The sequence below is a fragment of the Taudactylus pleione genome, unplaced genomic scaffold (genome assembly GCF_031769625.1).
Source record: "Taudactylus pleione unplaced genomic scaffold, aTauple2 ptg000289l, whole genome shotgun sequence".
NCBI lineage: Eukaryota > Metazoa > Chordata > Amphibia > Anura > Myobatrachidae > Taudactylus > Taudactylus pleione.
In genome coordinates, this window is record NW_028284691.1 from 1663598 (window position 1) to 1689113 (window position 25516).

Sequence of the window (25516 nt, forward strand, 5' to 3'; positions counted from 1 at the left end):
TAAAAGCGCCTTATTTGATTCTTGTAAATGTATCCAGAAACAGGAGAATGATACGCAGACTGTGCATTACAGCCGCGGAGATTACAGCAGCTGTAAGACCAATGCTGTGTTAAGTGGGTTGGGTTTATGTTGCAGACATCCATTATGTCGACATTCATAATGTCGATATGAACATGTCAACATGGTCATGCGGGTGCGGCTGCTATGGGGCCCGGCCCGCCCCCTGCACCTGAGCAGCCCGGCCAGCCGTGGTCGCAGCACATCTGCCCTCCCAGTCGGCTTCGCCTCCGTCTCTCCTCACTGACTGATACTGGGAGGAGGCGTGGCTGTGATTTGGGAATGTCCCAGCAGGCTCAGTGCGGCTCCTCCCAGCATCAGTCAGTGAGGAGATATGGGGCCGACTGAGAGAGGACATGTGTCTACCCTGCTCAGCACACTGCTGCTGAAGGAGGACGCAACCACGGAGCAGAGGTAAGTCGCGGGGAGGGAGTGAGGTGGGTGCAGAGGGGGGGGAGGGCGGCAGGGGACCTAGGGGGGCCCGAGAAAATTTTACTATGAAGCCCCTAGGGCTACTTATGTCCCTGGACATAGGTCTTGTTTCCCAGCACAACAGAGGATTTGTTAAAAAAAAAATAAAAAAAAAATTGTTATGCTAAAAGGCCCAGCGGCCCAATAATACACAGGGAATATCATTTAAATATCACAAAACAACCTCTTATATTGGAAAGTTATGTGCCCAGCCCACATTTAGGCACAATCTGCACATAAAGCCAATGTTCATAAATAGTTGAGTGATTATTTGCATGCTGTCAAAATTCTGATATCTCAAACAAAGCATTTGCTACCCTGCGTGTCCGCACAAAGGTGCTGTTGCGATCGGGACAGATGATATCAGACGTGTGGTGGAAAAGTGATGGGCGTTCCTAAGCTGTGCCTGAGAGAGGGCTCAAAATGCACATAAAAATAAAAATAGGCTGTTCAGTGGTTGTGCTTTGGGAGTGTCACAGGCATGTTAGTGCAAGCATCTGCATTCATAGAGGCACAGCCACAAGCATAGGAAGCCGTGGCAAGACTGAGAAATAGGGGGCCGTGGTCAGACGGATCAACTGCGCTTGCCATAGGGTGACTGATAGTAGTATATAAGGATGCACAAAATCAGTATTACAGTGCGCACGGGCACTAAAAGTGGGCGTCTCAGTCCTTACACATATACACGGGAAGGAGTTGCCATTTGCATAAACATGCAGACAGGCGACCGCCAACACACACTGCTGCAATCACTTTTGCATGGGACTCAGGCACTTAGCTACGTGGAATCAGGAAATATAGGCTTCAGTTGTGTTATGGGCATTTTTGCAAATTACCGTTAATATTACATCACAGAATACTGGAGATACAGCATAGATGAATAGCTACTTCTCTCTTGGACCTCGGCCGAGATGTACTAAAGGAAAAATGCCGTAAAAACGCCGGCCGCACTTTTATCGGTGCAGAGGGTAACGCCAGAAAAACCTGGCGTTACCCTATAGAAGCCTATGGGCTTCTTACCGCACCCCACACCCGACGCTTCGCCGTCGCATCGTCGCCCCGCTGTCGCCCAGCGCTGGCCCCCACTCACCTGCTGTCCATGGTCGCCGGCCCGCGCTCCTCCTGGGTCCTCCGCCTCCTCCTATTCTTCTTCCGGGTGCAGGGAGGAGGAGGAGGAGCCCAAAGCTTCCTGCACATGTGACCAGCAGGAAGCTCCCGGGGTTCGGAGGGGACGGGGTCTCATGGAGACCCCGTCACCTGGCGTCGGCTACTTCACAAAGGGCAGCTCTTATTGCAAGAGCTATCCTTTGCGATACTAATCACATATGTTAGTACATATGCGACTAGTAAGGTTTATTTGGGGGTGCCCATTTCCCCAGCCTAGGCTGAATAGTGGTCAGGGGCATTGCTTTGGCTGGGGGACCCGGTAAAAGCCTGCGCATGATGATTGATATATTTAAAATTGGTATAATAGTGAATAGTGATCACCAAAAAAAGCCCACAATATGTAGGTAAATACAAGCGGGGGTTTCTAAATGGGGGATTGATTCTAAAACCAATAACATTTGTAAATCACACAGGAGCACCCACATTTGAAAATAGGCGGATAAAGAAAAACATTTAAATCATAGTATTAGGTGCATATTTGTACTCCTGACCAGAGATGCTAAGAGCCGCACCAGCTTGGGTGAAGGGGGTGTGGCCTAATCGCGGGAGGTGTGACCACACCCCATTAAGGAAAAAAAGACAAGAAAAAACATTGTTGCGGCGCTGCGCGGTGGGGGACACTATGTGCCCCTCAGCTCAGCGCATATCCTGGGGGAGTGCGATCAGGATGATCGCTCCCCCCCACAGGCAGAGGAGACTGCTGCTGCTGATCTGCAGCAGCAAGCAGTCTCCCTTTGCATCCCAGCACAGAGCAGCGTGGGCAGGGCTGCTCAGCTGACAGGGAGGAGGGGGCCGGTGTCGGACCCAGGCCCCCGCCGGGCCCCTCCAGCAAGCCCGGGCCCGGGTAATTAGTACCCACTCCCCCCCTCTTGGTGCCCTTGCATCTGACACCCCAAAAAGCTGTACCTACAGACATAAGAGGGGTGCATTCTTACCAGGACACTAGCAGTGACTCAGAAAGGAATGACAAGCCTATTACTGCTGTTTCCACAACTTTAAGTTAGTAAATGAATTAAAAAAGTATTTTGAAATTTCTGCTCTCTCGCACCAGCTCCTGGAAACTATTGTGCAACCCAGACTAAAACTGGGTACACACTACTGTATACGATAAATTATACAATATATTGTTCCAACGTGGATTGGACTGATATTTCTAACACATACTGTAGTATAGTGTGTACGCCCGATCCATTGTTCATGACAGTTGTTCATCGCATCATCCAATTGGCTGTCCTGCACAGCAGATGGGGTAATGCAATGAACAACGCAGTGCTGTTACATGCAGCATGTAATGACACATTGCAGCGTAATACACCGGGTCGTGCAGTGTGTATGGCATGGTGATATATTGTTACATTGCCATGCGCTGTCGCTGGGTCACCCATTGTGTGGTGGGTACCGAGCTTTAGATTAGAAAGGTAATTGATCCATCATGTGATGCAGCAGCTTGTCTACCTTATGGGTATAGTGGGTATATTATCACTTTTTATTGGCCTCTATAACCTTTATAAACATTTATCTCATGTTTGATAAAAATAAAATAAAAATTGCACTACAGGTAGGGTGTGCTAGCAATCCAAATATGCAAAGGCCACCCATACATTCTCACCTCCTGGGCCTGGCTCACTGCTCTCAACACAGCAAAATACGGGCAACATGGGGGAGCAGGGGCCTTGGACGTGGGTTCAACCTGTCATTGCCCGTTTCAGTAGCACCGCACTCCTTCCTCCGCCTATAGTTCCGCCACAGGGTATAACACTTGCTTTTTAACCGTTTGCCCAATTTTCTTTGGCAAATAAGAGAAAAAAGCATGTTTTTCTGCTGTTGATCCACTTTTTGGAAAATACTTTACATTCTAGTCTTTTGTTATAAATGACGCAAAAGTATTTTATTTAAATTAAAAGTATCTGAAAAAAGCTATTATCTGTGTGGATAATACACAGAGAAATGACCAACATTGAAGTTTGAATGTGATAAGCCGAAAAGTTTTAAAATAGGTTAAGAGCAGGGGTGAAAAAATGTTTGGCAGTGAAATGTTAAATAGACTTTCCTTCTGGAATGTGCCACTTACACTGTTATGAAAGTGAATCCACTATCCTCTATAGACAAATAATTCAGCTCCTGGGGGTCCATGGTCCCAAATACAGTGCAAATGGAATTTATTATTGTGCTACTTTCACAAAGTGGTATTTAATTTACTTAGCAAATTAATTGAAGCATTCCCAACTAAACAACAAAATCATCATTGCAGCCAAAATATTACTTTTTGAATTATTCTCTGGAGGTGGGTTTCCCAAGGTGGTTGCCACTTTCACATGTAAAGTGTTTCCACAGTTACACAATTGTTGGATGTAAACAAGATATCCAAATTGTTCACATTCCACATACAGTACAGTACATCTATCGTTAGTGTGAAGTGATAATATTATAATTTAATAATTAAGTAATCATGATATATAAGATAATGAGGTAAATGTACTAAGCCTACGAGAGAGATAAAGTGAAAAGCCATTATCAGTGGTTTATGTATTACTACAACAGACTTTTGAATGTTTTGTGAAATTAATTCTAAAATGTATCAGTCTTACCTGACAGAAAACAGAAAAGGATGAAATTAAATTTAGATAGTTGTGTCCTTGAATAAAATGTTACATGACAAGATATGATTTAGAATAATGTAGATTATGATAAAGCTATCACATACCTAGTTCTTGGTCCTCAATAAGATTCAGCACGACACCGGGATCCTCATGAATGTTAAAGCAGACAGCGTCCTTCTTGTGTGGAACATTTATCACAAAATGGGGGTCTGAGTCAACTGTCAACACACATAATATAACATTATAACATAAATCATCCTACTCTTCCTTATTTAGTATCCAGTGATGCATACAATTGTGTTGAAATAAATATATATTATTTTGGCCAGAAGATGTTTATTCATTTATATTGTATTTTCCACTTTGCAGGTGCTTAACTGTTCTAACTCACTGAAAAGTCTACAGCTTCATGTCTGTGTGATTGAAATCATTATGTTCAGGGCCGTAACTAGGGCGGTACGTTTAGTGCAGCTGGACAGAGCACACAATGTCCTGCGGGCAGAACTGGCCGCCGTTATCTTTTATGGCCAGGCTGCTGACAGAGCCAGCAAGCGGGTGCAGCACCTGTTTAATTCTGATGTCGTCCACGAGCCAATCACAAATCACGGGCCAGCAGCCAATCACAAGCAGCCATGGCGAACTAATCACGGCTCACCGCATCATAGCTCCGGCCGCTCACGGCGTCTGTCGTCGGACACCGCCAAGCCGAGCCTTCAGTTCGGCAACGACAGTGATAGGGAGCAGACATCTGATGAAGAGCTCCAGCCGCCATGGAAGAGGCGAGACTACTGCATGGCATAATGTGCAATAAGAGGCTATACTGTGTGGCATAATGTGCATTAAGGGGCTATATTGTGTGGCATAATGTGCAATAAGGGGCTATACTGTGTGGCATAATGTGCAATAAGAGGCTATACTGGGTGGCATAATATGAATTTGAACTGTTGTGTGGCCACACCCCTCACCTGTGAGGCCACACCCCTATTTTTGGTGCACACCTTTGTCGTGCTCTGTCCGTAATTAAACTAGGGTGGAGGCACCAATGCTATTTCTGGCAAAGGGCGCCAAAATGTCTAGTAATGGCTTTGATTATGTTAAACATCTGCATTATCTAGACAGGATGCCACAACATGGCTAAAGATATATAAGAATAGGATTAAGCATTAATAATAAAATTAAGAAATATTGGAAGCAATTAGCTGATCATGCCCTTCCTTGCTATTTATGTCAGCAACTTTTATCTTTTTAATTGGAAGGATGTGACGAACAAAATACTCCATCACATTTATTTTTTAACAACACTGTAGTGAAGATCACTTTAGACCATTGCACTGCATTCTGCACTCAGACTTGGACACGTCATATATAGGATTTATAGGATTAATGGAATAGTCTTCTAATGGAAGCCTGGGACATCTTGACCTGTGGATTGTAGGTGTTGTATGTGAAATATGACAAAAAAATATAAAGTTAAGCTGGGATTCCCCTATACTGGTAATTAATAAGTTTTGAAACACTTAACTTCATTTCGTTGGAAATCTCCCTCCAAGATTCAAGAGAAACAGTAAGAAGAACTGTGGGATTAGCATAAATGGGATAACCCTCAAGGCCAGGGTGGGGTTTGTGTGCTTGCCATATGGCTTATAGTAGCCAGTAGTTTTTTTCCCCTCACTATTCTGCCCTCCTTTTTGCTTCATTATAACTGATTTATGTCACTGCCTTATAATGCCCCTGCCTGCCCATTTCACATATGACCCCCCCCATCCTCAGTCTATCTATCTACTGGGTGGCGTGCCGGAGGGGGTGATGTGGCTCCTAGTGAGGCTGCACTAAAGAAATACAAGGATGATTGTGAAAGGGGGCAGGATTAAGGAATCACTTTTGGACTGCCTGCTCTAATGGAGGCAATAGGCTGCAGGGGGATTCCATGGAGGGCCAGGTGTGCTCATGCTTGTTAGATTAGCTCTCCAGACAGGCTGCTAGTGCTGGCACTGTGCAAGTTACTCATGCTGTGCAGCACATGTGGCTGGTAGATCAGAGACAACAGGGTTTGCTGGCTCACAGTTCTGCAGTTCTGTAAATACTGGGCAGGGTAAGGTGCGCAGACAGAGGGGTAGATCTTGTGGGAGTGTTGGGGATACACAGGCTGCATTGGGATGGGGCGCGGTGCAGGTGTCCAGGGCAGATCCTACAGCACCAATATCTACTGCACACCAAGATACAAAATTGCTTTTATAGATTTAAATGACAAAGACAGTCAAGAGTTGAAGTTGGTCATGGAGAAAGATGTGGGTACTTCATCAACAATCTCTACTGACAATCTCCTTGGGATGTCAGGTGTTGCATTATTGATTCAGATGAATCCTTGGCTGCACTGAGTAGCTCTTTTTCTACTGTTTGCACAGACTCTGATAGCACACAAAGGGCTCTATTTATTACAATCTGCATATTGAATGCAGATTGTAATATCACAGGGATTTACTACAAATCCCTTGCTGGGACAGAGCTGCAATAAAGCTCTGTCCCTGCGAATCCCCTCTGCACAATAGTCACGGTATTTTCGCAAAAAATACCGTGACAAAGTGCCCACGCATGCACCGACCGGCCGCCGCTGCTACCCCCCCGGCGCTAAGCCCCACCCCCTGGTGCTAAGCCCTGCCCCCCACGATCATGGACCCCCTCCCCCCCTGCGACCCCCCTCTCCCTTAATAGCACTTACCTGTATGATCCAGGCCTCCGGTGATGTCCTCCATGCGTCCGGTCAGGTGATATCCCATACTGCACTGGGACCCGATCACCTGATGACCGGGCCACAGTGCAGTATGGGAGACCAGCTGACCAGAGGGGAGACATCACCGGAGGCCCGATCACCAGTCCCTGGAGTCAGGTAAGAAAAAAAAAATGTTGACAATTTTTTTTTCTTTTTTTTTACAGTAATCAGCTTGTGGTCTGTTTAGACCACACAGCTGATTACTGGGACAGACTCCCAGCTCTGCTCTCCCCGTTAGAGCGGAGCAGAAGTTCGGTAACCGGGGGAGACCCTGGATAACGCCACCTCGAGGTGGCGTTATTATCACAGGGCTTTCCCCGGTATTTTTTCACAATTTATTTTTAGTAACTTTGGTCGGATCACATTTCCCATTATAATTATGGGAAATGCGATTAGATTACTAAAAATAAGTGATACTTAGGGGTTGGAGTAGAATTTGACGAATTCTACTCCAATTGCCCTGTAATAACTATAGGTGATACTAATATAATGTGAATAGGGTGTGAAAACATTTTAGTAAAAATAATGTTAATAAATAGAGCCCATAGAGAGTGGCAAATGTCTGAAAAATACCAGATTGGAGGCAGATGTGCAAGCAGTGGTCGGGGAATCCTGGCCTGGTAGGAGCAATGACACGGGTGCCAGCCTGGGCTTAGGACCATGCATGTTACATTATGATAATACAGTAAGTTTGCATGGACTACAGAAAAGCTGTGACATTCAGAAGGGCCATTAAATGGATGTTTGTGCACTAACAAAGGGTTTGAAGGCTACCAAGTGGATTTGGTGCTTATTATAATTGGCTACTGTGTTTTTATGTATTTGCAACATGTTATTTAGAAACCCAACCTGAGGAGCACATAAACCTCATAAGGGTATATGCATCTAATTCATATCACACAGCGATCTGGCAGAGAGGCCTCATGGTGAACTTATGACAAAGAATTTAATCAGAAACAGGACAGTTCCAACATTATGGATTTTGGCTGCAAGGATGGAGAAGTGTGGGCAGAGGTCATGCAGCCTCTGCAGGTATTGCCTGGTGCAGCACATCCACAGCATGCACAGGGACTTGTTTCATTGCAGGTCTCTAATAGAGGCAAGGGTTTTGCCTTTAATAGTATGAGCTGGATACAAGGACACTTCTGAATGCGCTGCCAAGGTCTCACTCTGTGTCAAACAGCTTCCATCTTTTAAGTGGCCACAGAGCAAATCCAACTAAGAGAAGCGTCTTCTCCCGTTCATTTGGATAAATGGTTGTCATGATATCTGAATAGAACAAGTGCTGAATTTGTATGTTACGGTGTTCAGTTTGGTTTCCGGTTACCAGCCATGGGTTTAGTAGGAACTTGAGAGGATTTCTGGCCATTTTCAGAGACTAAGTTCGCAAGGAGATTCAGCTAGGACATATGGCAGAGCCTTTAGTGAACCAGATCTGGTGTATTTCATTCAGTTCCTAATTGGTGTAGTTCCTAAACAAACTCCAGGTAAATTTAGGTTTATTCAGCACCTCTTTTATCCATCCAGGTTTGTCCATCGATAATGCTATCCCAGCTGAATATTGTTCATTTTACAAGGCTTTAACCCAAATCCTGACAACAGTTGTGAAGGCATCTGTACCATTGTAAAGCCAAAATTAGTAGAGATAGGGACCTTAACCATCTAGGAAACTCCACCCTGTTACGTCAACTGCAGCGCATCCATCAAAAAACGTTTTTACAAAATTCAGAAACTTTGGCTAAAAAAGTAACAACAAGCAGTCCAGTGTCAGCTAGCTCCTTTCTCTATTCTAGATCCAAGCACCTGCCATCTTCACCACAACCCCTTCATCAACAGTATCCTCAATCATGAAGCACATGGTTTGTTTGGGCCCCCACAAAACAAGCTATCAATGGGCAGCTGACATTGTTGTCAATGATCTCTACGTGCACAAACTGGCTTTACAGAGGCAAGATGTTGTCGCCATCATCATCATCCGATTCCTCGCCCTCATCAGTGTATACATCATCTTCACACAATATTAATTTGTCCCCGCTGGAATCCACCATTACAGGTGCCTCTGTAATTTTTGCACGTAATTGACGATATAGGTCTTTCTCATAGAATTTGTAGTTCATTTTGATGACATCATCTTTTCCACATTTTAAGGAAGTAGCCTCATAAGACAATCACTGACAAGGTTCATGGTTGTGCTGAAAACTCTTTCTGAGTACACGCTAGAGGGTGGGTGGCTCAAGTAAAGCAAAGCCAGTTTGTGCAAGGGCCTCCAAATCAAACAGACTGTCTGACATGCCTATTTGGATACTATCATTAAAATTTTTTAAATAGTCCTCAACCATTCTTTGAATGGTGACCGTATCAGATGGAGTCACGGTAGAGGTGTCATTAAATGTAGGAAATTCTGACCCAACCAAATGTCAAAAGTTAAAACTTGATTGTGTTGACTCATCTGCATCACCAGTGGGTGTTTTGAAAGTTTAGTTTTTTCTCAGTAGATGCACTTGCTGGAGAAACTGAAGGAGAAACCATCGCTGCAACACGTGCCACTTGAGCTGGCAATTTTCTTACCAATAGCTCTTTACATCTCTTCAGATCTGTGTCCGTTGGAAAGAGAGAAACAACGTCTTTATCCCTTCTGGGATGAAAATCCACTCCCAGCAGCAGTAGCAGGCATGGCGCTGAAGGATTCTCAAGAAAGACACAACATAAGACTTAAACCTTAAATCGTGCATTTGCTCCATTCTGCTTCTCCACATGTCTGTGCTGGTTAAGTGGACAGTGGGTACAATGGTAGTTTGGAGGCCACTAACTATGTTTTTTTTTTATGTCCCTGTACAGGTTGGGATATGCTTTGTTTTTTTTGCAAAGGATTATTTAACAGTCAATTGTTTTGGAAAGCACTACTAGTAGTCTTCCTGGTCCCCTTCTGGGATGAAAATCCACCCCCAGCAGCAGCAGGCATGGCAATCAAGGAATCTTCTGGGGCAAGAACTGATGTGAATGAGTAAAATATTTTTTGTAAATGCCTCCCCTCCTCCCCTCCCCTTCTCTCTCATAAATTTACTTCAGAATCAAAAAATGAAATTAAATTTACTACCAACCAACCCTTCTTGCCCCTGTCTTCAACTACATACATACTCCAGGCCTCTTGAATAATAAACACATTTGTTTCCTGATGTGCCATGTTGGAAGTTGAACTTCCACATGTTTGTGTCGCCCACTGCTGCCACTTAGCTTAGTCAGCCAGCTAGCTTGGTGCAAATTTTGGGCCTAAACTGGGTGAAAACAATATTGTGAGCTGTGAGGTGGTCAAAATTGACTGGAAACAAGTGGAAATTAATGTTATTGAGGTTAATAATACTGTAGGAACAAACAAAATCCCGAATTATGTGATTTTAGCGTTTTTTATAATTTTTTGCTAAAAAATACAGAATCAAAACCATAAACAAAACACGCAATGGGCGGTTTTGGCAAAACCAATCCAGATCCAAAATATGAGGAGATACAGATCCAAAACCAAAACACGGGGGTTGGCACACATCTCTAACTTTAATAAATTTTTTTTTACTACTCATAAAAAATGAGGATCAAGGGATATTATATAAAGTAAAGATGGTTTTCTTATTTTCTTTTACATGGTCATACTGGTCAGTGGGTTTATTAACCTCTATATCAACATATACATGCTCTAACCCCTGACAGCATGGCAAGGATCGGGGGGGTAACCATAGAATAGTCATTGATATACAATGTAAGGGCTAATAATATAGGCCCTGATTCAGAGTTGGGAATACAGTAAGAAAGAGCTAGTAACTTGGCATCTTGGTAAAACCATTCCGCACTGCAGGTGCGTACAGGTGTAGAATGTGCAGAGAGAGTTAGATTTGGGAGGGACGTGTCCAAACTAAAATCTAAATTGCAGTGTAAAAATAAAGCTTTTCAGTATTTGTGGGCTACATGCAAAAGCAGCCAGTATTTACCCAACATGCAAAAAAAATTATGTATTTGCACCCCTTGTATTGCAACTTGGTATGTCCAGGTACACAGTTACTTGCTCTATGTCAAGGCCCCCATACACTATCCAACGGATTGCCGGATCCTGCAATGGAATCGGAAATGCCGATCGGCCGGTTAGAAATACTGACCGGAGACCATCGATGTTCCACGATCCGTCAGAAGATCTGTGAAATTATACATGTTGGATTTCACCAATCCTCCAACCCGGTATATTGAAGGAACGCAACAGTGCGGCAATCCGTCGCTGGTGTATGGGGGTCATTCCCAAATCTGAATCAGGCCCATAATCATCAATGATTAATGGTTACAACCCTGACTAGCCTTGAGTGTAGCCATTTATTCCAAGTCTGTTCTTCACATATTATATGTTTATAACTATTCCTCACACAATAGGTTAACTAAAATCCCAGGAATTAGGGTGTAAGGCTTATTTGTGCAGCCAGGCAAAATCATCTCAGGTCTTCATGGCACCAAGGACATCTTAGATTAGAGTCCCCACCACTGGGCATTTAGTTAACAGTTGTTTAAATGTGATCATTGTTTTTTATTCCAGTACTTCTAGACAGTGTAGTGGGATCTCCAAAATAGATGTAAGTTACTTAGCAAACACAATTATTCCTACTCCTCAAAGCTGCGCAAAAGGTTTAATCTCAATCCACACATCACTATTTTTGTCCATTGTTATTTATCTAACAAACCCAATAGTAAAGTCAAATGTACAACAGCAAATATATATGTTTGCCATTATAAGGATACCAAAAGAGTATAGGAAGGATGCTGGGGGGTGGGGTTTTAGGGACATTTCAGGGAGACTGGGCTAGCAGACATTTTAGGTCATCTTCCTTGGGTTTGTTCCCCACCCACCCTCCCTGTTGTCTTTTCGAATTCTGAGTGGTGTCAGCTTTTGCGTTTGGCGGGAAAGAACGGTTGCAGTCGCCATCTGTCTATGGAGCTTCAGGTGCTCTCCCTCCCCAATACATGGCTTAGGCTGATTCTTCCCTACTGGGGTCAGCGGTACCATCGCTCCAGGTGAGCTCATGTTGTGTCATTGGGGCGGGAGGTGGATACCTTGGGCGCGATAATGGGCTGGCTGGCCGCCTCCCATTTTGGTACGGGGCAAGTATGGAGTGGCAGTTGGTGGATCTTGCATTGTGGGGCCGTTCTTTCGGTGCCACCATTCTTTATCTGTCCTTTCCTCCTCTTAGTTATTTAGCATTGTTAGCATTTTTAGTATCTGCTAGTTTTAAATAGCCATTTAGAGTTTTAAATAGGAAAATAAATAAAAGCTGACCTTCTTTCCCCTTAAGCAAGTCTCAGTGTCGTTATTTCAATTGTTATGGCTACTGGTTTGCACTACACTGGGAGTGGGATGACATACATCTGGTGATGGGGAGTTTAAATGGCATGAATATTATTTAAATATAAGGAATACTTTACCCCAGTTTGATGGAATAGGAATAGACGGAGAGGAATAACCTGTTAAAAGCAATATAAAAAAATATTACAATTTATAACAATGGGACAGTTTTTAGCCACAAACAGATACAGAACATCAGCTTTCACCACCTACGCTGCTTTTCAGCCCAGATTTCTTAGCATTGGTGTTTTTTTTAGGGATGTAGTCCCAAAGACAACAATAACAATGCCGACATAATATTAATGTCAACACCACAAGTAATTATTTTGAAATTGTTAAAATGTCGACAGGCAACATGTCGACAGTCTCAGAATGGCAACAAGTGTGTTGTACCCCAGATCCTGGGTACCTATTCATGCTGTTGCGCCCTTGTAAAAATAATATATATTTGTAAATTTGTATATAAAAGCTGCTTGTTTAAAACCACTCCTATATGTGTATATATACATTTATTGTAAAGTAATGCATTCACAAGGTGGTGCCTGTGACTGTGTAGATGAAGGGAGGGGCTAGCCGACTGTTGTGTGGGGGAATACAACTTGCGGTGTGGCTGTGGGGGTGGAGCCTCCCAGAAGTTGCGGGAGGCTCCTGAATTTACAGGGAGCCCCCCGCTCCCCCAGAAGAGTGTATAGATCTCCCGCATCACACCGACTGTTTAGTGAAGTGGGCAGGATGGGGAGATGATTGCCGTGAATAGCAGCTCTATATGGATGGGGCAGGGTGAGGCTAAATTATGCAAAAATTTGTAATTTAGCTTCGCCCCCTCCTCGCACTCTCGTGATTTGCGGCAGTTTTACATGACAGGGGTGGGGCCTAATGACATAGAAACCTGGCCAAGCCCCCAAAGTGGCCTGCTGTGTCTGCTCTTCTGGCATCTCTTGGGGAGCAGATAATGAATGTCGGTAAGTATGGGATGGAGGCATCTCTGAGGAAGAGTGGAAAGCTGGGACTACCTCAAAAAAAGGCAGGCAGGGTAGACGCTTGAGATCGGCCCCAACAACCAGTGTCACCAGAGCCCAGGTTCTGACAGCACAAAGGGGCAGAAATAAAAGCAGCAGCTACCTTGGGTCCTGAGACTACTTGCACTATTAATGCTGCAAATTCTGCACCATTTTAATATTTACAGGAAAAAAGCAGAACCATATCCCTCTTTCAAAGCTAGTCAGGCATACCTACCAGATGGAAAAGAGAGGGGGGTTTAACCCCCTATTTTTCCTCAACACATTGAATTATACTTGCAACAATATATGAAAACTATATGGTAATAGGAATTCAGAGATATTAGTTGTATGCATTTGCAAATACATGGGAAGCTGCTAGGCTGTGTCAAGGCTTCTCTGTCACTAGCAGTCCCTAACACTAAGGGGTTCATGTCCGGGGTGCAGGGCACCCCAAAAAATGTCCAGCCCAGGACCCCCCAGGGCATCACATGAAAAAAGGAAGAAGGGTGACGGTGAAGTGTAAAGTATAGATGTGTAAGACTAATTAATAAGTGCTGAAAAAGGGGTTAAAATAGATGTGAAAAATTACATGAATAAAAGACAAACATTAAAGGTGATGTGAAAAGTAACTATGTGTATTAAGTGGTGATGCCATGAGGAGGCCAAGCCAGAGCAGCCTCGGGGGCCCTATGCCCAAACGCTTACCCCAAATGTAATGTATATCAATTATATGCCTCATAATGAAGGCACAGATATATTTTGACAAATGTAAGGCCTCATGATAAAGGCACATGCATAAATGCATCCAAATTAAGAGCCAGCTTACCCTTGTATAATAAAATAATATTTTCCCATTCAATAATAAAAGAATAGTTAGTGCCCCCTTAATAATAACAGAATGGTTAGTGCCCCTGTTAATAATAAAATAATAGATACTGTAGTGTCCTCCATTAATAAAAGAGTAGATACTGTAGTGCCCTCATTAATAATAAAACAACATATACAGTAGTTCCCATGATAATAAAATAATAGTGTCCCTTTTAATAATAAAAGAAGAGATAGTACCCCCATTAATAAGAAAATAAAATATACACTCTCCATCAATAATGAAAGAACAGATAGTGCTTATATGAATGATAACAAGATAAATATTGTCTCCATTAATAATAAAAGAATAGATAGTGCCCATATGAATGATAAGAATAGATAGTGTCCTTAAAAATAAAAGAAAAAACAGTGCATATAGAAATCAGTTATTAGATAGTGCCCCTGTTAATAATAAAATAATAAATAGTTCCCCAGTTAAGAATAAAAGAATTGACTGTGTTATCGTTAATAATAAAAGAATAGATGGCAACCATATGAATGATAAAAGAACAGATGATAATGTTAAGTATAGATAGTGATCACTTGTCAAAATTATTATTATTGATACCTTGATTTATTTCTTGTTCTACTGTAATCCATATGGGAATAAAAAGAAACAAAAATAACAGATAGACAAGACTGCTATCTATTCTCATGCAAAATGAGAAAACCTTTGGTGAGCAAGCATACTACTAACTAGGTGGCCAGCCAATCAGGAGCGGACTCTTTTCCAATTGCCAGTGCATGCATGGCTAACACTTGCAGTGCCACTTCAGTGGGTATTATACTTACATATTTTATCCATGGTAAACACCACCCAGCGATATCAGGAGGGGTCCAGTGCTATTCAGCATTAGGCTGGGCATCTTTAGGTACAGCCATGCTGTGCCTCTGAGTTTTTTTATAGGGTCCCCACAAACTAATCTTTGTCACTTGGATGCACGATGTTATTTTGCAACCCTATGTATTGCCTTCGCTTGATTCTTTCCTTACCTACAGTATATGCTGGTTTCTCTAAAATAAGGGACCTCTGAAGAAATTGAACCTCCCTAGGCAGACAGTGAGTGGCTCTCTGTCTGTGGGACTTCTGTGCAGGGACTTGAGGTGATTGAACTCTGGCCCTGATTCAGAGCCGGACGCTCTGACAGAGCGCTCGCTCTGAATCAGGGCCGGGCTTTTGTTTTTTCAGAGCGGCCTCCTGGCCGCTCGCATAGCTGTGGGTGACCACCCACAGCTATAGCGAGCGGCCAGGAAGATGGTCTTGACCATCGCGACCATCGGGCTTGCGACGAGACCCTAGTAGTAGGGTCTCGTGGCCGCAAGCCCCAGAGAGATATCGGCTCTAACAGAGCCGATATCTCTCCCACTGACATCACTCGTGATGTCCGTGGGGCCGCCCCCAAACGGAGGTGTTCACATGGGAACGCCTCCGTTTGGGCAGCCACTACCCCGTGTTGTCACTCAACTTCGATAGCACGCCCCCTTTGTAGCGAGACCCGGAGCGACGGTTTGCCCGTCGCTATCCGGGTCTTGCGCATGCGTGCACTGGGCCACCATCGACCTGCTTGCGAGCGCATAGCGCTCGCAGCAGGTCTGAATCAGGCCCTCAGTTCCACCCCGTTCCTGCCCACTTTAACCCCTGGGCCCAATGCTTCAGCATTTGGTTTGAGCTATGTTGCCTACCAGTACCAGGTCTAATAAAGCTGTTTTGCAAACTGCACACTCATAATTCATCTCAAGGTTTATATTCTTGCCATTTGAAGAAATTAGGATGGAAGTTTTTAAACATGATATTTTATATGTGGTTTAGACGTTAGTAAATATGTCCAAACGGCTAATAAAATCAGCAGTCCAAATGCTAAAAGAGAGGGGGAGGAGTTTATGGCCTGTGGTCATTCAGTTTGTCTCTGGGCAGAAGAGCTGACATCACTCTGTATACTCAAGTAGCCTAGAGGAAACTGACATCAGACTAAACTTTGATAAATTGTCCTATTAGAGTTAATCCTTTTATCTCTATAACCCACAGCAAATTTCCATTTTAATTAACTAATATAGATTGATACCACTGCACCAAGGTGATAAATAGTCACAGGACAGTTGGAAAGCTTTGAGATGTAGTCAGAGCTCAATGAGTCTTAGCCAAATAAGTGTGATTTGAGGCCACTTGCAAGCCCAGAGATGACCACCCTCATCCAGTTTTAAAGTGCGTCTGTGCTGAGAAAATGTCTGATTGCAGACAATCATATAACTGTACATGACAACAAAAAGAAAAAGCAAAAACATCACTTCCATCTCATGCAGATTGCCAAAATTACTGCAAACATCATTATCACATTTTAAATAAGTAAAACCTTACTCGGTGATGATACATATGTAGGCGCTTGTTGTTGTTGTTGTTGTTGTTGTCCTGTAATGACCCATAAAACAAAGATTACAAATTTATGATTACAGAATGTATCAGAAAAGTATTATATTCCATATTAACTTTTATAAATACATTATTAAACAGCATTTTAGAACACAGAGGGCAGGGGCAGTTTAAGACAGGAGAGGCCCCATATGTAGGCTCTGTGCAGGCCCAATCTGGCTGTCTGTCAGTCTACTGAATATACTCCGGTCTCCAGAAACATGGCGCCAGCAGCATTTTCCCAGTGACTTCCCTACTGTACATGATTAAATCACCGGGACTCCAGAGAGGTAAGTATAATTATGTGGGTGCAGGATGTGTGGTGTGGGCCCACTTGTACCAGGGGCTTATTCTAAAGCTGGGTACACACGGACAGATATATTGGCCGATCAATTGATCGGCAAATATATCTGTTGCCCATCAGCCAGTGTGTACCCGCGATATGTCTGTGAACATCATTGTTCAGACATATCGCATTGGCTGCACAGCCAATGGTCAGATATGTATGCAGACATATCTGTCCATATGGCAAGTGTGTACGGGTGGTCTGCAAACCGCCCGTACACACACAGCAGCAGCCACGAGAAGGGGGGTGGGACACACCCCCGACCCGCCCCCCGTCCACCAGGTCCCGCGGCCAGACACAGATGATGGCTGTTCAGTGTGTGAATGACCATCATCTGCAGATTTATCTGTATAGTGTGTACCCACCATAAGTTGCGCAGTGCTACGACAGTTTTAGCATCTTTTGCCGTAGCCACGTCTGTGACTTTATGCTAATGCTAGTATCAAGCCTTCCCCTGGTGTCAAGCATGCAAATGAATGTGCAGGGACTGAGGGCCTGATTCAGACCCGCTCGCAAGCGCTGAGCGCTCGCAAGCGGGTCGATGGTGCCCTAGTGCGCATGCGCACAACGGAGGGAGCTCGATCGTGCGCATGCGCGAGACCCGAATAACGACGGGGTAGCCGTCGTTATGGGTCTCGCTCCAAAGGGGGCGTGCTGTCGATGGTGAGTGACAGCACGCCTCCTTTGGTGGGCGGGCCGCGGGCGTGGCTGCCAGACAGAGGCGTTCCCATGGGAACGCCTACCGTCTGGGTCCGGCCTCACTGACATCACTAGTGATGTCAGTGGGAGCGATTTTGGCACTGATAGAGCCAAAATCACTCCAGGGCTTGCGGTAGCGAGACCCTACCACAAGGGTCTCGTCGCAAGCCCAATTATCGCGATGGTCTTGACCATCGCGACCATCATCATGGATGCTCGCATAAGCTGTGGGTGGTAACCCACAGCTATGCGAGCGTCCAAAAGGCCGCTCCAATAAGAGGTAGGAGGGCCCTGATTCAGAGCGAGCGCTCTGGTCAGAGCGTCCGGCTCTGAATCAGGCCCTGAGTTTGCAACCACTTCTGTGATACGCCTGCAACAATCCCATAAGACAGTACATATCCGTGCACCTGAATTTCCACCTTCCAGTTACCACCCAGGAAAGCCCAATACATTTACAATACATTTATGGGACCAGTGTTGGATTTCCCACTAGTCACGTGAGACATGTGCCTAGGGGCATCACTTGCAGAGCACTGCACAGCAACCACCATGCACCAGATGCCCGCCACCGGCAAGGCAGAAAAATAAGCAACTGTGACCCAGCAGTTGAAAGATCCCAGCCGGCAGCTGTGTTTACAATTATTACATGGGACAGACGGGCATGGAAAATGTGCATGGTCCCCCCTATGAGACATAACCAGCCCCAGACCTCTGAGCCCATTGTAGAACTGGAAAATTGGGGGGGAAACTGGCGTGGGGTTCCCCTCTTTTTCCAGGAACCAGCATCGGGCTGACCCAGCTGGGAGGCTTACACTAACAGCAGGGGCGTTTTAAGAGAGGAGAATCTACTGCACATGCAAGGGTATCTGGGAAAATGGCGCCCGCATAGTTTTCCCGGGGACAGCAGTACTGGGCATGCGCAAGTCACTAAGAAAATGTCCGCCACCATTTTCCCAGTGATTCTTGATGCTCTGCAGTGCTGGTCCGGTGCTGCAGAGTAGCACTCTGATGACTTTGGCCGGGTAAATATAAAACTATACGGGTGCAGGGTGTGTGGTGGGGGGCCCCCTGGACCCAGGGTCCGAGGTGCACCGCACACCCTGCACCCTTTATAAATACACTCCTGACTAGCAGGGAGATACACAGCGTGGGGTCCCCCTACCATAATGTAAAACCAGCCCCAAACTGCTCAGCCAGGGGCGGAAAGCTGGGACCTCAAAAATAAAATGAAGGGAATGCATTTTTTTTTTTATATTAAACCTTTATTTACACTGTAACACACAAAAGCCTGCACAGATCATACTGATTTGTACAGTGCTTTGGAAAAATCCGCCGCACAAAGGCGGGTCTATTTATTTCTTCTATTCTGATGCGACTTTGGTGTGATTTTGATCGTGTTTGATAACACGATTCTTAGTAAATCTGTGATTTCTATTCTTGTCTATGTAAACCGAATGATGTTTGGTCCGATGGTCTAATGAAGTTTAGTAAATTTCTGATTTACTAAATTGGGGGAATATCGCAGAAAAAGCTCAAATCAACCAAACTTGACCCTTATTGAATTTGCCCCTGACTGCGAGAAAGAATTCTGTACCCCTCCATTCAAAGACATTTCCTTAATATGGCTCCCCAAGAGAGAAAAATATATGGACTACCCTGCTGTAGCGAATGTGAGACAGGGGCTCACCAGGCTCAACAGGTACTGAGCGTCTCAGGCAATGGGACCAAGATCTGATTAAATGATTCTCCAGTTTTGTTTCTTAGCTTATTATACCACACCAATATGTTACTGTATATATTGTTTATTCCAATTCATTTACAAAGATGCATTGATATTCGTTATTTAAGATTAATACATTTTTTTTAATTTAAAAATGACATTTATTTACCTGCTATGATTCATTTTCTTACCTTCCACAAATTTATCAGCGATTAATGTTTCTGCTTCCTTCTCTTTCTCTTCTGGTTTTGTCACTACCATTGATGTCAAAGGAGTCACAAACTTAAACTTCAGAGAGAGGTCAAGTGCCTGTGCTGTCAAGTTTGCTTTCTCTGAAGGGTCAGCATAAATTCTTTAATTAAACAAACTAATGTCAGTAATACAGTATTGAACAAATATAATATAAGACTATAACCACATTTATTTCATTTGTACTGTGTTCTCTACAGTAATTACCAGGGCCGTAACTTGGGTTATGCAAGCGATGCCACCGCACAGAGCGATGGGCCCTGTGGGCAGCACTGCCACTCACACATGGCCCCTACATCTAGCTAGGAGGTTGCCAGAATATCTGCAGCAGTGCCACCTGGAGTGCCATTAGGACACTTCAGAAGTGCACACCGCTGCCCTTACAGCTATCTGCAGCATCCAGAGGATGTTTGGGCATTGCTGTAATTCCCAGTGATTTGTGGCACCGCTCACTCCATATGATATCAAGCAGAAGGGGCGTGGCCTGTGCTGGGCGCCAGGACCCCTAGTTATAGCGCTGGTAGTTAATGAGATATTTATTGTTAATGCCTCCATAAAATACTACTACTACTAATGCCTCTATAAAAAACAGATAATTCCTTCATAAGAGACATTTAGTAAAAATAATGGCCCTCATTCAGAGCCACTCGCTAGCGGCAGTACGCTCGTTCCGAGCGATGTTCGCACATCTGCGCATGCGTACGGTTTTTAGTACGCATGCGCGAACCAGTCAGTGCGGCCGAAAATCGTTGGTACGCAATATAGCGAGGGCCTGCTATTTTGAGTGACAGAATGAGGCGTATGTGGGTGGTAACAGGGGAAGGTGCTTGAAAACGGGGAGTGGAGATCCGAACGCAGGCGTGCTTAAAGGTCAAAACGGGCGTTTTAAGGGAGTGCATAATTAATACAGCAGCGTCATTGACCACGTCACTTGGTTTTTTTTAACTCAGAACTGCTCGCAAAATAGTGGTTGAAAACACCAACCACAAGAATAGCGAGCAGTTCATACGCTGTACGATGTACTCGATTAATCTAATAAATAGCGGACATGACGTATGGTGCGTGCGGCCAGGGGGCGTTTTTATCAAAAAAACGAGCGTATGTTTTGGTCGCTCGTTCAGACTTAGAGGTGGGAACAGACTGCAATTTGCGAACGGATCATTTGAATAGCCACCCCTTGTTTTTGAACGAACGACCACAAATAGCGAACGGCTCTGAATCAGGCCCAATGTTAATAAATAGACCCCATAAAATGAAAGATACTTAACATTGTTTTATTTTTAATTATTTTAAAATGTAATCGTCCTTCCCCTCCCATATACTTTAGTCCCTCGTCTTACTCATTTTGGATCACCACATTGCCCCCTTTATTCTTCATCTTTAAAAGTATGTCACTTTCTACAAAATGGATCATGACATCCATGGTGCCCTGTATTATAAATGAGTATACAAATTATATGTATCAACATTGTTGTTTTCTTGTTTGAATGATTATGATACTCATTATACTAAATATTTTTATGTTATGCCTGTTTTGTGTATGCACTTTATCTGTTCTGTTCCACTAGTGTCCCCCTTTCTCACAACGGCTGCTGTTTCCACCACTTTGCTTTCTGCCTCCCTCCTTTATGGCTTGTCTATATGGTGTATTAGGTATCTTCTGGTTATTAATTACAAAATGTACACATATGCTACATTAAATGCAGGTAGCTCATGCTTTCTGTGTTTGCATATAGTGCAGAAGGTCTGGGCTAGAGATGTGCGCCCAACCCCGTGTTTTGGTTTTGGATCTGGATCTCCCCTGGTTTTGGATCTGGATAGGTGTTGCCAAAACCTGGTTGGATCTGTATTTTTTCTTAAAAAATAACAAAAACAGCTAAAATCACATAAAATGTGCCCTTTTTTGTTCTTACAGTATTAATAACCTCAATAACATTTATTTCCACTCGTTTCCAGTCAATTTTGGTTATCTCACAGGTCACAATATTGATTTTTTTCATCTAGTTAAAGGGCCAAAAGGTTGCATCCAGCTTGCTAGCACAAAACTGATTGACATAATTATTAATAGAGTTGAGGAATGTGCAAAGATGATGGTTGGGATACCCTTGAGGATTGAAGGCATGGGGAGGACAAGGAAGTTGACGTCCTTGCATTATCATGATGACTGCTGGCGGCAGCTACAACATGGGGTTCTTGGCCTTGCTCTCCTGTCATGTGACAGCCCTCCATATTTTCTGCGGTCTTGAAGCAGTGTCACAAGCACCAATAGTGTAGCCAAGGTGCGGTTACAAAATTCACACAAGTGCAGTCGTGCACACACAGAAAAAAAATATACAAAAGACACAATTATTTTTTTTTTCGGGTCCAGAACTTGGGCCCAGAGCACAGATTAGTGACAACTGGAGTCGGGCAGCACTAGGTTGCGTTGCTGTATCTTGTGTGGCTAAGCCTAACACGCACACACACACAGAAAATAAATAGACAAAGGACACTATTTTTTTTTGGGGGGGGGGGGGGTTTGGGTCCAGAACTTGGGCCCAAAGCACAGACTGATGACGAATGGAGTCGGCCAGCACTATGTTGCGTTGCCGACTTGCTAGATCTTGTGCGACTAAGCCCAACATGCACAGACACACAGACAATTATTAGAAAAAAAAGACAATTGATTTTTATTTTTCTTCAGCTCCAGAACTTGAGCCCAGAGCACCGATTGATCACGACTGGAGTAGGGCAGCACTAGGTTGCAACTTGCATTGCTGGCTGGATCTTGAGCGGTTAAGCCTAACACGCACGCACACACACACACACACAGACAGTAAAAGATAAAAAAAAAGACAATTGATTTTTATTTTTTTCTGCTTCAGAACTTTGGGCCCAGAGCACAGATTGATGACGACTGGAGTCGGGCAGCACTAGCTTGCGTTGCTGACTTGCTGTATTTTGTGCGGTTAAGCCTAACAGGCACACAGACAAATATATATTACACAAAAAAAATACACTTTATTTGGGTCCAGAACTTGGGCTCAGATGGACACAGCAGACAGCACCAGCCCAGATGGATCAGCAACAGCCCAGATGGACACAGCAGACAGCACAGTGACAGCAATAGCACCAGCCCAGAATGGATCAGCAGTCACCAGCCCAGGACACAACAGACAGCACCAGCACCAGTGGCGGAACTCCCGGAGACAATGGAGTCATTTGCCGCCGGGCGTCAGCCCTGAAGGGGGCACCTGGCTCCATTGTCCCCGGGAGCTGCATGGAGAAGGAGTGCCGCTGATCGGCGCTCCACCTCCATTGGCGTAACTACGGAGGGTGCAAGGGGTGCGGTCGCACCCCTGCACCCTCCATTTGCCGGGCGCCCGCTGAGTGTGTTACCAGCGGGCGCCCGGCTCCTATCCTCCTGGCGGTAGCCGGAGGACGGAGCTCCCTCTGTCTTCCGGGTCCCGCAGTGTACTATGGAAGTGACGTCATAACGTCACTCCCATAGTGCCGAGGAGCGGACGCCGGGGACGGAGCTCAGGAGTGAGCTCCGTCTTCCGGGTCCCGCAGTGCACTATGGGAGTGACGTAATGACGTCACTCCCATAGTGCCGAGGAGCAGACACCAGGGATGGACGGAAGCAGCACTGGAGCAGGGATAAAGGTAAGTGTTTGTTTGTTTTTTTTGTATGTGTGTGCGCGCGGTGGGGGCCATCACTACTGGGGCAACTACAGGGGCCTACTACTGGGGGCAACTACAGGGGCTCACTACTGGGGGCAACTACAGGGGATTACTACTGGGGGCAACTACAGGGGCTCACTACTGGGGGCAACTACAGGGGCCTGCTACTGGGGCAACTACAGGGGCCTACTACTGGGGGCAACTACAGGGGCCTACTACTGGGGGCAACTACAGGGGCTCACTACTGGGGGCAACTACAAGGGCCTGCTACTGGGGGCAACTACAGGGGCCTACTACTGGGGGCAACTACAGGGGCTCACTACTGGGGGCAACTACAGGGGCCTACTACTGGGGGCAACTACAGGGGCTCACTACTGGGGGCAACTACAGGGGCTCACTACTGGGGGTAACTACAGGGGCCTCACTACTGGGGGTAACTACAGGGGACTCACTACTGGGGGCAAATACAGGGGCCTCACTACTGGGGGTAACTACAGGGGCCTCACTACCGGGGGTAACTACAGGGGCCTCACTACTGGGGGTAACTACAGGGGCCTCACTACTGGGGGCAACTACAGGGTGCTCACTACTGGGGCAACTACAGGGGCCTCACTACTGGGGGCAACTACAGGGGCATCACTACTGGGGGCAACTACAGGGGGCTCACTACTGGGGGCAACTACAAGGGGCCTCACTACTGGGGGCAACTACCGGGGGCTCACTACTGGGGGCAACTACAAGAGGCCTCACTACTGGGGGGCTCACTACTGGATGTACTGCATAGGGGGACCATTACTGGGGAGCACTACATAGGCGGACCACTACAGGGGGCATTATATAAAAGGAACTGCATAAGGGGGGCGGCGGCAGCTGGGGCTGGCATAGGTGCTGGGGGGTGGTACATTTTAGTTTGGGGGGGCACCAACATTTATCTTGCCTCCGGGCACCTGGGATGAAGTTACGCAACTGACCAGCACCTCTCCCAGCCCTACACTACCCACCCTCCCTGTTCAGTCTCCACAGCCGTAGTGAAATGGCGCCGCCGCGTCCCTTATATATAGAGACGAAAGCTCACGAGCCGCGAGATTTCGTCTCTGGTTTTGCCTTGATCTGAGAGATCCAAGTCGGCGGGAACATCCGAGCCCACTTTGATTCGACTCGGGTTCCCTTAGTTCGGGTGGTTTCGGATCTCTTAGATCCGTAACCCGCTCATCTCTAGTCTGGGGGTATATTTACTAAATGTCGATTTTTATGTCGATTTTAATGGACAGAAATCGACTCAAAATTTACTGTATAATGCACAGCAAAAACGCTCATTTACTAACATTTGATTTCGATATCGAAATCAAAGTTGATGTTAGTCGGATTTGGCAGGCGTAATTGAATTCGATCTTGAACTTTTTGTTTAAAACCGAATGCCGATACAAACTAAAAATGAACAGAAACACATCTAAAAAAGAAACATGCACAGATCACTATGAGCACCTAAAAAAAGCACCTACATTGTTAACAAAAAGAAAATAGCATGGGGTCCCTCCCCTAAATTAATAGCCAACCCTGGACCTTTTTACTTTTTAGCCTGGTCTGGTCATGGATAATCGGGTGAAAACCGTAGTGGAAAATCTGGTGAAAATCCTGCTGTGGCATTACCAACTCGGCTGGTTCAGTCCGGTGCTGGTTAAAGGAAAATAGGGGAATCCCACGCCGTTTATGCTCCCGATTTTCTATGACCAGACCAGGCTAAAAGCTCCTGGGCTGGTTATGGATGTAGGCGGGAACCCCCTACCAGTTTTTTGTTTTTTTTAAACTAAATAGGCTCTTTAACCCTAAGAAGCATGCACAGATCTTAGTGACTGTCTCGGGCAGGTGTATTGTTTGGGTGGTTTGAAGGTCTAATTTGAAGTTGATTTTTATTCTATTTCCAATCAGACTGAAAGTAAATTAGGAGATCCTGTAGTCGGTTATGGGAAAACACTAATTAAAAAAATCGACTACAGATACACCAAAATCGATCAAAAATCTACCTTTAGTAAATATACTCCCTGATGTTTAATTCTCCTGCATTGTGTCTCTTTTTAGCAGATGGTCTGGTGTTGAACTTTCCTGTATTGTGTATCTTAATTCA

General features: G+C 45.0%; 1 protein-coding gene across 1 annotated transcript in view; it reads right to left on the reverse strand.

The window, feature by feature from the left end:
* LOC148511925 (inter-alpha-trypsin inhibitor heavy chain H3-like) overlaps window positions 1-25516 on the reverse strand; it is a 185317-nt gene that overhangs the window by 18101 nt on the left and 141700 nt on the right. The window contains 4 exon segments of the mRNA XM_088482492.1: window positions 4400-4513; window positions 12520-12558; window positions 12989-13037; window positions 19639-19831. Coding sequence (XP_088338618.1) covers window positions 4400-4513; window positions 12520-12558; window positions 12989-13037; window positions 19639-19831 — 395 coding nt within the window.